This window comes from Strix uralensis, chromosome 20, assembly GCF_047716275.1.
Source record: "Strix uralensis isolate ZFMK-TIS-50842 chromosome 20, bStrUra1, whole genome shotgun sequence".
Lineage (NCBI taxonomy): Eukaryota > Metazoa > Chordata > Aves > Strigiformes > Strigidae > Strix > Strix uralensis.
Genome location: NC_133991.1, coordinates 11333370 through 11347000, shown reverse-complemented (window position 1 = coordinate 11347000; position 13631 = coordinate 11333370). Strand labels below are relative to the sequence as shown.

The 13631-nt window shown below is 48.2% G+C and overlaps 1 protein-coding gene across 1 annotated transcript; it reads left to right on the top strand.

Annotated features, from left to right (window-relative positions):
* The first annotated feature begins 451 nt into the window (after positions 1-451).
* CHCT1 (CHD1 helical C-terminal domain containing 1) lies at positions 452-6223 on the top strand. The gene is made up of 5 exons (XM_074890098.1): positions 452-520; positions 1288-1416; positions 2334-2509; positions 3277-3376; positions 6044-6223. Exons 1-5 carry the CDS (start codon positions 452-454, stop codon positions 6221-6223), a joined length of 654 nt encoding a protein of 217 aa, XP_074746199.1.
* The last annotated feature ends 7408 nt before the right edge of the window (positions 6224-13631 follow it).

Genomic DNA, 13631 nt, shown 5'->3' with positions numbered 1-13631 from the left:
ACAGTTACAGGTGCTGGACTCACTGCAGGCACAAACCCAGCACCAGTGAAGAGCCCCAGACTCCACCAAGCTCCCACAGGTGCAGACAAAGTCAAGAAAGAGACCTTTCCCTCCCATCACCCACAGGAGCCACTGCCAGCACTGAACACCCTGACCACTGCCAGCAAGAGGAAGATCCAGGGTTTTCTGCCTATTTCTTTAAAACCACAAATCAACAGCAAAACTGATGGAGAGAGGTGACTCTGCCCCCACGGGCCATGGTGTTGTGGGGCTGGAGGGCCCCAGCAGTCTCCATGGTTGGTGGAACTCGGAAACGGTGTCCAGGCACTCTGGTCACCTCGGTACCCCCGGCACATTTTGATTCAAACACGGCTCAGCAGCAGTTTTCCCTTCCCACCTGGCACAAGTGAGGCCCCAGGAAAGGCGAGGGGGTCTGTGTCCCATGGCAGAGATGGGCTTTAAGGATGACGTGGATGGAGCCAGGGCAAGGGATGGCAGCAGGGATGACACAGCCGGCCAGGTGAGCATGGGCAGGGAGACTGGCATGTAGCGAGAGCAAAGCAGAGTCTGGCTTCAATTTCACCTCTGAAATGTGGTTTGGAATCAAATTTGCAGAGAAGTAATCTTCCAAGGGAGCAGAACATGTCAGAGAGGAAAGGACTTCTCTTCCTACACACTTCAGCATGTTTTAAAAGGCAACATAAGCTGGTGTTTAAGTCAGTTATGTAAGTGTTGCTTTCCAAAAGATGAGTGGAGGAGTTACCTACAGAAATTTGACACAGGGAAAACAGCCATTGCCCTTTGCAAAAGAAAACATCCTCCTCCCTGGATCAGGGAGGTGCAAGTTCAGTGGCTGAGGATTTTGTTTTGTTTTCAATCTGGCTTTGCAGCAGGTCAGCCATGGTACCTTTGCCATCAACAAAAGCTGTGGATGGAGCAGCGTGGCATTACAATGAGCCCATTGTAACCACCTATTGCCACTTCACAGGTGACTGCCAGCCCCTATTTGATTAACGCTATTAGGAACAAGTGGCCACTGTTTACCTTGTAATTTAGTAGAGGTAGGATTTCCAAAAGGGACTTCAAGTAGGCACCTAATTCTTATAGACTTTTAATTATAATATCTGGCTTCATTAAGCACTTCTGAAAACCCAATCTGAAATGATTTGGCAGGAAGAGAAACACTTCTGAGCCTTAGGACAGGGTTTGGCCTTGGTGGTTTTTTAAGGAGAGGATGCAAGATTTGCACGAACTGGAAGACTAACCTATGGCTTTGGCAATTTGTAGACCCCAGAGAAGGACGTGGTTGACGCAGCGAAGGAGGAGGCCTTTGTAACGGGCAGTGAGAGTGCTCCCCCCTGCAAGACCCTGCTCAATTGCTGCGCAGACAGCCTTGATCAAGACACCTTTAAAATTGTAAGATACTGAATAGAATTTAGCAGTAGAAAAAGTCAGTGGCATCTCAGGTTCTTGAGAAAGAGGGAGCAAAAAGAGGGAGTAGGAGTTTGGCAGAGGGAGCAAAAAAGCAGGACAAGACACTTTGTTCTGTATCTTTCTTCCATGTCTGAAAGTTTTCACCTCATTGTTGTGTTCCAGTCATCTGGACATCACACTTTTAGTTTAAAAAAAACCCAAAACAATACAAAACCCTCCAACAAACCACAAAAAACCCCCAAACAACAAAATAATCACATTTCACATACACTGTTCAGTTTTTCAAAACATGTACTGCTACATGATCATTTCACATGATGCCACGTGCTCCCTGGCTACAGTGATTTGGTTCCTCCGCATCACTCACACCGTGGTCGCAGAGCTCCATCTCGCACCGGGACACGACCTTCCCACGTCATGGCATCACCACACACAGCCCCCGTCGTGGCCCCGGGGCACATAACATCACCATAAAAAAAAAAGATGGACAAAAGGGAAGGCATCCAGATGCAGCATTTGCTCCTGTGTCACGTACAAACGTTTGCAACACACCCCAGGTTTAGCCACAGGAAGAAGCAGCATGAGAAAAGCAGTAAAACGGTTCCCTTTCTGCCTCCCTGCAGAGCAACAACTTTTTTGTAGCCTGCAATTTACACCTTTCGCCCTACAATGTTAAAAAGGAATTCCCAGTCTTGGAAATCCCTCAGTTCCCTTTTCATATCACCTTTGCCTGGGGTGTCACCAACCTTGGGACGTGCAGGAGCACAGAAGTGCTCACCAAAACACAACGCTCCTTCAGTGCTTTCCCAGCCAGCTATTTAATCAGTTTGAGTGAAAAGGAATGCCTGAGACCTGGATTTGCAGTGCTGAACACCTATGCCTACACTTTTTCTTTACAGTGCAAGGAGCTTTTCAGACCCTTTAAGAAGTCACTTAGGAAACTGCAATTGCTCCAGCACCTCCCCAGGGAGAAAAAACTGAAATACATGCAAGAAAGTTTGACCGTAATTGGGGACCGCATTGATACGTTTCTCCAGCAGTACTGCAGAGCCTCGGAAGTCAAGCACTGGCAGAAGTAAGGGTCTCCTCTTACCCAGCACCGGCGAGGCTCCCAGCGTGACGGGCTCCCACCCTACTGCTCCCAGGGGGCATTTACACCCCTACTTTGGCCCTACAGTTCCAGCCACTGGAAATGAGATTGGATGTCAGCAGGAGACGTGTATAGCTTGCTCAAACTGCTGATTGCTCACAGATTTTGCAGGTAATTTTAGCAGAGGCCGTGTGGCAGTAGTCCTGCCCAGCAGAAGGCCAGTTTCAATGTGCTGTCCATCAGCAACATCCCTTTGCAAGGAAAGGGGCTCCTACATGGCCATCTGAGTTAATGGATAGTCCTTCCCATACCGTGACAAAGAGAATATTTTCCCATATTGTGAGAAAGAGAAATTTTTCACAATGAGAGCAATCAGCCATTGGAATAATCTCCCCGGGGAAGGGGTGGATCGCCCAACATTGGACGCTTTTAAGATTCAGCTGGACGGGGTGCTGGGCCAGCTTGTCTAGACTGTGCTTTTGCCAAGAAAGGTTGGGCCAGACAATCCTTCAGGTCCCTTCCAACCTGGTGTTCTGTGATTCTATGACTTCTTTAAAAGTTTATAAGCTTTGGGAAGAAAAAAAAAAAAAAAAAGAAAAAAAAAAAAGAAGAGGGGGATCAGAGGGAGAAAAAAAGCTGGGCAAAGGGTATGTCAGTGGTTACATTCACCAAGCCAGAACTGGGGAGCAGAACAAGGAAGAGGAGGGAGTTTGCACTCACATGCACAATCCACATGTCTTTCTTTTCCCAAGGATGTTCTGGCGGTTCATCTCCCTCTTCTCAACGATGGATGGAAAGCAGCTGCAGAAGCTGTATAAGTACATCAAGAACAACCGAATGCATAAGCTTGTGGTAAGCAAACAGCAAATTTCAGAGCTCTTCACTGATCTCATGTTTCCAGTCGTGCTTTACAGCCCAAATTTGATCCGTAGTTTTATCTGATGATATAAAAGTTAAACTTTGAAACAAGCAACTAGTTCAGATAAAGCCTGTGCTTGCCAAAGCTCATTTCTGTGCCTGAGCATCAGCTACACAGGGAATCTGTAATGAACAGTTTTCCAAGAACACAGACTCCAAAGGGTTAACCCATTTAAGCACACTCATAGCCAACCATAAACATATCTCCTGAGCAAAGGCTGAGTACACCAGGAAGTTCAAAGGTCCACAAGAAACACATACTTTTAGAAATTTATTACAAAGAAATTAAAACCAGATCTACAATTAAAAAAAAAAAAAAGAAGAGTCAACTAGGAAAGTGTTTCGAGTAAATTAGAAAACAGCAGCAGGCAAGACCTTGTTGGGTTACCAGGCACTGCTTGCTTCGTGTTAAAAAGGGAGCTGTGGTCATCTGATAGCTGCAGTGATAAGGCCATAAATAAGTTTGCAGCCGCAGGTAAACAGCTCTCTCCTCCAGCTAGAGGGAAGGGGAGAAGCTGGCCACACAGTTTTTGCTTTTAGCTTACAGGGAAGCAAAACCATTTCTTTATATTTAAGGTTCTAAAAAGATATTCCAAAAACAAGGAAATTAAACCTATCGTAAAGAAAAAAAACCCCAAACACAAATTCCTGTTGCTGGCATGAGACACCTGAGATTAATTGGGAGATATTAAAAAAGCAACTGGCAGCTCCGGGAAGCAGGCAGGGAGAGGCGTTCTTGCTCCCTTAAACTTGTGGGAATTGAGCTCCATTTCCAGCACTTGTCGGAGGCTCGGCCAAGCCCAGGACACGACCTCGGTTAAGGACAAGTCCCACTGCTCCCGCAGGGCGCGTGGCTGAGGGCAGCTCCCTATTGCCACCTCGGAACAAGTATTAAAAAGCAAAGAACCCCCCCAAACACCTTCCCATCCTCTTGCTCCCGAAATAAAAAACCACAACCAAAACACACAATTCCCCATCTTCCTTTCCAAGGAGGGGGATAAAAAAAAAAAAAAGGCAAAACCCAAATGGTGGGTGATGAGCATTAGTCACGCTGCGTCGTGCGCTGTGGGGATGCACCGGCGTGTGCCGAGGAGCGTGCACCAACCTGCAGCCAGCAAGAGCCTGCCGGCTCCGGCTGCGCCGCGCTGGGGACCAGGCTGCCTCCGAAAAGGCCGACAGAAGAAGTGACAAATTCTGCGTTATGTAATGGTTGACAAATGCCTTTTGTTATGCAAGACAAGTGGGAGAAAAATAAGCATCTTTGCCCTTTGTGGGAAGGGAACAGCAGTCAGCTCCCTGCTAGAGCATAAACAACAGGCTGTGGATCTAGCGGGGGGACCAGCGTGTTCGGCGCAACAGAAATAGATTATTTGGAAATGCCTTGTTATTTAGATGAGTGAGCATAAAAATACAGAATCAATATGTAATTAGTAAGTGATGGAGATTGTCAGCATCGTAATTTGATAATTTTGTGAGTTTTGTTACAAGGAGAGAGGCTAGCGAGCTGCCATCCGCTAGCCTTGCTCACCAGTCATCTTAGAACCACGAATCTATGTCCCCTTCCATCACATTTGGACTTTTAGGTTTTTTTTATTATTATTATTTAGAAAACCTCACAGCCACATTTGAATTTAAACGCTGGTCCCAACTCTGTTTTCAGACTTACTGAAAATACCAGACTAGACCCACTTCTCAGCTTCGAGCTAGAACACACCATCGTTTTCCTTTGCAATCCGCTGGCTCCCATACACTGCTGAGAGCTGTAGAAATCAGCCCCACGACTCAGACAGTAAAGAAATAAGTCTTCTAGGCTATCTGAGGCTCTGGAAGTTGTTTTCTTTTTTTTAAAAAAAAAAAGAAAACCCAGACAGCATGACCAGGGGCAACACAAAAATTATTTTCCCCAGGTTAGCCTAGAAGGATGCGCAGCACGGGCAGGTGCTATCCATCCGGCTCCGTGGTACCATCCCACCACCCTTGGGCTGTTCAGCGCAGGGACCCACCGCCACCCCCCACCGTCCTCCCGGTGCCCAGAGTGCCACAAAGCGACAGTGACATCCAGTGGCAGCACACCCCTCCACACACACACACCCCCCCCACCTCAACCCCGGGGCAGCAGGGCTGAGCAGCACGCACATTCCATCACACACACTTGAGCTCGAATGCAGCCACCAAATGGCACCATCGGCTACTGACCATCTCCCCAAAGGGCCTGAAACACGTCATTCCTCTCACTAGTGTGCTGAGAACGGTTCTGGCTTTAAAACACAGATTTTTAGGTGTTTGGGTAGACTGGGCTGCACGAAGAGCTGAGCTGGGCTGGGTGTCAGCGCACGGGAACAAGAAAGAGCAGAGAAAACCCAGCTTTGCAGAGGCCAGCAGGACTCACTGCTGGGTGGGATGGAGCCTTGGATCCCGGCTGCGAGGAACAAACACTTCGCAGGGCGAGGATCCGTGCAGATGGTACAGTCATTTCTCAGCTCATTGCTGCTGCCACCCAACAGGACCACGGTGAAGCAAGAGTTATTGCCCAAGCATGAGTCAGTGTGTGGTGTTTGCTCATATAAATATCTTTTAAAGTGGTTTTTTGTTTTTTTAAAGCAATTACGCTGTCCTTCGGAAAAACCGGATTCAGTTCCAGAACTCGAAGAACAGAAACTGAAGCAGCTTTACGTCAGCTGGGGTCTCTGCAGAGATACAAGAGACCTGCAGGAACACCTGGGTCAAAGGGACAGTCACCACCAAGACGCCTCCAAAGTCACCGCCCGGCAGCAAGAATGACAGATGAGAGGTACTCACACAGCCAGTGTCACATCGGCACCAAGCAGGAAAAAGCACCTTCCTGCTCACCTACACTTGGCATTTTTGCAAAAGGATCAGCAGGTGAAGGCATGATCAGTGGTGGGGCTGGAGGAGCCTGGGCGGGTTGAACTGCTGTCTCAGAAGAGACATGGGAGTAGGAAAAACAGCCGCAAGAGACGCTCCTATAGCATAAGGCGGTAGCAAGGAAGGAGAAGACATTCCTTTGTTGGCCCACGTCAGTTGGTGTTAATTAGTGTGTCTTTACATAGCAATCTGGATGCTCAAAACATAGTTGTGGTTTGCCTTTGGGCCCACCCTAGCAAAGCCACACACGCTTGGTCTTCCTGAGCAAAAATGCAGACCAACCCGTAGCAGGTGTGTTTGCTAACCAGAGTCACTGGCAGCCTGTTTACTCCTACCAGAACTCTGGCATACACAAACCCTGAAGGAGGAATGAAAAAGGGACACAAGAAGCAATCACTGACGAGATCGGCTTTGCCACAACCAGGTGCCACAGTCTGCCTGCAGAAGGAGGACTTGTCCCACATAAGCCTATTTTCAAGCTGCTAAAATGCAATCACATGTCCTGTGGGAGTTCTCATGCACTCATAACCATCTTGCTTTTCATCTCTTTTCTCCTCAGTCTCTATTTACCTCTGAAAATGTCCAATCTGGTATGTAACAGCTCTGGGGGTGCATTTAAAATCCAAATTGATAAACTAAAAGTCAAAAACAAGAGCTAGCTAGACAGTGTGATCTGGGAGGCTGAGTAGGAGTCCCACACTAACCTGCCGGCTGTGAGGCTCCAGGCAATCCTCCTCCGCTTGTCTGCTCCCCTCTAAGAATGGGGAAAACACCACCCAACCAATCCTCACGCAGATAAACGCACCAGAGACACAAAGCGCGTGAATTGCACTAAAAATTAGTGCAACTGAAATGTAAAGAACATAGCAAGGACTTGGGATTGACAGCTGCTTGAGAGCCTGAGTGGCGAGCCATCATGAGCAGCCTGGCGTGCCTCTATATTTCTGGTGATAATGTATTTGTGGCATTGAATCATATGCAGAATCCACCCAGTAGAGCCCCCATAGGAGAGCTTGGGCACACTGGTATCAGCTCCTCTAGGACACACAGTCTCTCAGAGGAGTTACCCCTTCCATTTACTTTGTGGTTTTTTTGTTTTTAAGGTTCCCAGACAACTTCAGAGGTCAACAGAAAGACAGAAACAATTACTACAGTATCATCACCTGAACAAGAAATCAGGGAATAAAGACAGTCTCCATGGTTTCCTGAAAACACAAAACACTGAAATACTTGCAGCGTCATAGCAACAAGCTTTGACCCAAGTAAAACGAAAATTATGCTGTTTTAAACCATGTGATCTTATTTATTATTGTGCTGGAGTTTCCTAACAGCTGTGCACCAGCTTCAAGACTTCATCAAGGATGTTTAAGTATCAGACCTACCTCCACTACCTCATTTTTTTTGTATAAATCCCAATAATGGAAGAACAGTGTCTGTAAGGAAGCAGGCAGCTGCTCCTTTCCTTGCTGTGGCAGAAACTCTCTTCTGACAAGAGCAGGGTCTGCTCCCCATTCATTTCTACCCAAACATACATGTGCTCACACACAAACCCTCCACGGTCAGCAGCCGTACCGCCCAGGGAGGAGGGAACAGAGCAGTGTGCAGAAAATATTCTGGTAAAAAAAAAAAAAAAAAAAGGTTTCATAACTTTTACACATACACTTGCCATTCCTGACTGTTGTAGGCAAATAATGGCCATGAGCCCGTACTCGCAGCAGTGTTCTTGGCATGTGCAGCAGCTGCCATCCATCGATCCAGACCAAGACGGCTGTAGCCCTCTGACTGCTGCTGCAGGAGGAGGCTCATCTGAGAGCTAACGCTTCAGGAAAGGAATAGTGAGTAAAGAGCAACAAAATGGGCTGGTTTGGGCTTCATGGTTGGCTAGACTGGATTTAGGGGGAACCTAGGTTTTAAGAAAACATCAGAAAAATGAATAGCTTGGTATGGACATCTTTTAGTCTGACCAGTAAAAAAACCCCAAAGATCCTTCCTTCCTACATGTCTGATGGCTGGGGACGGGGCTCAGGTACTGTCTTCAGATCTGAACCCAAGCAAGAAAAATCCCTCCTTTGGAAGGGCAGATAACACAGGTCATTTTTAGAATCAAGACAACTGATTTCCTTTTTGAATGACATCTTGGATCACATCCCCAGACCTTGGCAAGTGACTGAAGTCCTTGGCTGTGCTGCCTGCCGAGGCACCGCTGCCAAGCGGACACAGAAAATTGTTCACGAGCGGTGGTGACGGAGGATGTCGCGTGTTGCCTTCACCGGGCAACGGATTCGGCTTCTTGCACTGGGTTTCATTGCGCTTAAGAGCGGACACGCAGTTATACTGCGAGATCCTGACCTCTTGTGTGGTGCAGACCTGGTTCAGCAGCAGAACACGAGGAATTTTCTTAGAATAACAGAATATCTCTCTCAGCCAAAGGTTTTGAGCTTTCTCCACAGCACACAGCGTATAAACCACATGTGGTATCACATGCAGCTGCATCAGAAAAATACTCTATGCCCTCAAAATGTCGCACTTAAGACTAAAGTGAGCAAGATTAAAGCCTGTTCAAGACTTGGATTATTCTTCAATTTTTCCCGTAGGATGTGAGGTGACTTAGAAGCGACAGGAAAGCTCTCAAGGAAAACTGAGCTCTGCCAGAAGTAACCTCAGAGAGTTTCCTGACCAGACAACGTGAGCAAAGAAAGGCAAGAGAAAAGATTCCACCTTCGGAGGTCCCTGCTCTAAACGTACGATGAGAAAACCGTTGGTATAAACTGCAGGATGCATCAGTGCCACTTGTGTAGCATTACAGGGATTGCTTTTTCCTGCTGCTTAGTTCTGGGAGCTGGCGGGCAGCGGTGCTACCCCAGCAGACTTGCACAACTGCATGGCTTGTAGTGCTCGGTGTATGTTTCCTAACCCGGGCTGTTTCTCTTTTCCATTTAAACAGAGCATCAGGGAATTCATGGAAGTGTTGCACAACCTCAGCTTTGGCTCTTAAGGAAAGTAAGATTTTCATGCATTTTATAAAGTGTCAATGTGTAATGCAGAACCAAAGAATAAAAAAAAAAAAAAAAAAGACACAAAACCTCATTTCCACCCAAGAAACCACAACCTGAAGAGATGCAAGCAGAAGTAGCTGTTGACAGCTAAGTTCAGTGCAGCAAAGCGCACATTTTGTGCCATAGGAAGCAGAAACTTTGTTCAGCGGGAAACAAAAGATGTCAGGAATAAGCAGAACGTGTACTGCCCGCAGCAGTGACGCCTCGTGGCAGCCAGTGCCCTGGGACTGACACCCCCAGGACAGGGGCTGTCCCCGTCAGAGAGGCACCTGACTTTCTGCCAGCCAGAAAGAGCTCCCCGAGCATCAGGAAGTCCGAGGGAGCATTTCTCTTAATGCTTAAAAAAAAAACCCCAAACCCAGAAACAAACCAGCCTCCCCCCAGCAGCTCTCCTCAGGCCAGTTTGAGGGGAATTGTGGTTACGTTTTGTCAGCATGAGGAAAAGCGCGATCCTTGCTGATGTCAGGGGTTTGGACTTTGCTAAGACTAACCAGGGGAAGAAAGTCATTACTGGGAGGCAGCTTTTACCCAGCCTGATGTGTTAACCCCCCCAAAATCACCAATACGGCCTCATACCTCTGTTTTCAACACCAGGTTACCTTTATGTGGGCAGGAACAGTTTTTGGGTTGCTGCTGTGAATTCTCCTTCATACCAGCTGAAGCAAATAGACTTTTCACTGAGTCTCCTGTTGTTGGTTTGTGCTTGGTAGTTCGGCTTCAGCACTCCCCAAATGTCAACATTTCCCTGGGGAGAAGGGAAAGAATTGAGAAAGTTGCAGGAACACACACAGATGCCCAGGGACTTGCATCTTTCACCCATTTAAATTTGCACGGATATGACGTATGGGGCTACACAACTGCGAAGGGCACTGCTGCAGCCCTGAGGACTTCAGCCTCACCACCTCTGGAGTCATCCTCGTCTTGCAAGAGGGGAACCTGGCACAGAGACTTTACCTGGGTTCGTCAGGGTGAAGGACCTTTGAGTAGCGCTTGGTCTCTTAACAGCTGGACGAGCGTTTGATGGCATTTTTGCCTTTGAAAACTGATATCTCAGACCTGTGAAACGAGAAAAGGCCTCTGCCTGGGCCCCCCATGCAGCTGGAGGGTTTTAGCTCGTTCACAGGCAAACTGAAGACAAACTCAAATGACTCAAACCTGATGGCTTAAAAATAAAAGCTTGTAGAAATGCCGATTTCCAACCCCTCCTGTGCACAGGCAGCCACACGAGAGGCTTTTGGGCTGTGACTGTTCACTTGCATGACAGACTTTGTGTTCCTGTGGCTAATTTAGGAGAAAAAAAGACCAACAAGCAGGGGAAGATCCACATCCTACAACCGACGAGGGCTCCCCCCCGTCTCTTGCTCTGCCTCCTTCCCACCTTCCTTTTCCCACACGTTTGATTTCTCTCTCTCTGTTCTCTCTACTCCCCACTCATCATTATCTCTCTTCCTCCGTCTTGCTCCCTGACCCTGGTTTTCTTCCACCGTGTGCCTGCAGGACTCCTCCTTCTTTCTCCAGGGATTTCTCCATCTCTACTTCCACCATGTCCTCCCACCCCTTTTTGGCTTCCCAGCCCTTTTCAAACTCTAATGCCCCTCAGACCTCACACCCCTTTTTGGCATCTACTTTTTTCTGGCCTATATTTGCCCTCCGGCCTCTACTTCCCTTCAGCCTCCACTTTTTTCTGACCTCTACTTCCCTGCGGCCTCCCATCACATTTCGGCCTTCACTTTTTTCTGGCCTCCCACCCCATTAAAGGGTGGTGACAAAAGGGGGGCAAGTAAAGGGGGGAGAGTAAAAGGGGTGTGAGTAAAGAGTGGCGAGTAAGGGGGAGTGAGTAAAGCGGGGCAAGTAAAGGGGGTGTGAGTAAACGGGGTGCGAGTAAACAGTGGAGAGTAAGGGGGGCGAGTAAAGGCAGAGTAATTCTTAATATAAGTACTGGGGGGTCTTAAGGTATGGTGTCACGGGAGTATTTTAAGGGGCAGTATTTGGGGGGGATTTTGGAGTATTTCAGGGGAGTGTTTCAGGAGTATTTCAGGGGGTACTATTTTGGAGGGAGTATTTCAGGTAGCATTTCAGGGGGGAGTAATTCAAGAGGAGTATTTTGGGGGAGTGTTTCAGGAGGATTATTTCAGGGGGACCATTTCAGAGGGAAGAATTTCAGGTGTTTTGAGGGAGGAGTAATTTGGGGGGAGAATTTCAGGGGAGGAGGGGGGGAGTATTGCAGGTGGGAGTGTTTCAGGGGGAGGAGTATTTCTGGAGAGTAATTCAGGGGGAACTATTTCAGGGTGTAGTATTTCACGTCAGTATTTCAGGGAGGAGTATTCCAGGCAGGAGTTTTTCAGGGGGAGTATTTGGGGGGGGGGGGGGGAGTATTGAGGGGGGCTGTTTCAGAGGGTGACTATTTTGGGGGAAAATAAGACAAGTTGGGGAAGAATCAGGTGAATATGGGAGGAAATTAGGGAACAAACAACACAAATTTGGGGAAAACCCAGAAAAATTATTGAAGTTCAGAACACTTGGGGCAACTAGAAGAAAAACTTAAGGCGGGGCAAGTAATTTCTGTATCAACTGGGGCAAGTAATCTCAGGAACTCAGACGGTTGCTGGGGCTTTACAATTTACAGCTGAGCTTAGATTTTAAACCTTTGCCCCACCCACCCGTGGCTCCCACTTCACAGGTACCTGACAGGGTCAGTCCATGGCCTCCGCCGCTCACAACCACCATCTGTGACGATTTGCCCATTAAGACTGGGATTAACATCTTCGGTCTGCGCCCAGGGGAGCAGCCGGGTGTTGAGGATCACAGCACATGCCTGGAGGAACGTGGAGCGACCAGCACGTGGAGCGGATCAGAGGTAAAGGCCTTCAGAAGGGCCATTAAGAACCAGAAACAACTTCATTGTGCCTTTGCTTTCTCCTGAAATGCTCTCAGACTGCTTCATCCCAGTGAAATGGGGAGGCTTCTGGATCTGGACAGCACTGCAAGACTCAGGAGCAGCCCCCCCCCACCCCAAGGTCTTGTTACAGACCCGCTACATGGACCAAAAGGTACTAGACCTGCTCCTGAAACCCTCCTGCTGCGTCTCCTGAAGCCTTGCTGGGTGGTCAGGATGCAGCCCCCTGCCAGGAGCTTTTAGAGCTGGAGATTTGAGTTAATTCCCCCCCAGCAGCCCCCACCGTGCTGCGTGTTGGCAGCCAGAAAGGTGTTGGTAACACACCCATTTTGGCTACTGCTGAGTAGTGCTGCACAGCGTTGAGCTCCGGGGAGGGGACAGAGCTGGGGCAGCTGCCCTGACCTGACCAAAGGGAAGGTCCAGAGCACGTAGCGTCCACTCAGAGCCGAGAGAGGAGGAGGAGGCGGCAGCAGCATTATTCCTTATTTGTCTTCCAGAGCAGCTGCTACACCTCAGGAAGTGGCTGGACATCACCTGCTGATGGGAAGTAGAAAATAAAATCTTGTTTTCCTTTGCTTTATTAAACTGTCCTTATCTTGGCCCGCAAGCCACTCGTTATATTCTCTCCTGTGCCAAGTCGAGGAGGGGGAGCGATAACATGGCTTTGGTGGGCACCTGCCACCCAGCCAGGCCCAGCCCACCACAGAGCCACGTGGCTCTGTGCCAGCAGTCAGCTTTTGGGGAAGTTTCCAGGTAAATCTGCTTAAATAGTCCATCGTATGATTAACAAGTTGAGAAGGGGGAAAAAAAGCCAGAACCAAAATGAATTACAGCATCTCTCCCCAGGCAAGGGCTCTCTGGAATCGGGTCTGGTCCATGCAAAGAGCCAGAACCGCCTCCTCTTGGCAACTCGGGACATTTCAGCTTAAAACTGGTGGTGGGTTTGCAACACTGCCGAGCACAACCTCCTCCCTCGGAAAGGGAAGGACGTGCTTCCTCCTGGGGGGGTGCAGAGCTGCTGCTGGGGTGGTATTAAAATCTCTTTACAGTCATCTAACAACAGCTAAAGGGACTCTGGCACACAGACGTTACCACACCAACACAGCAGAGCCTGAATTACTGACTATGGACACCACTCTATTGTGGGAGAGCATTGCCCAAAGAGTCTCTTTTAAATACACAGAATAGAAAATCTAACACCACCAAAACCTACAGTCCAGTTTCATTAAGTGCGTCTGGTTTTTAATTCAACTGCTAGAGTATCAGAAGATCCTCAGTGAAAAGGCCACCACGATTACAACTCAATATAAAGATTAGGAAACACAAAACAAAGGGGCCAGCTATAGCAAAA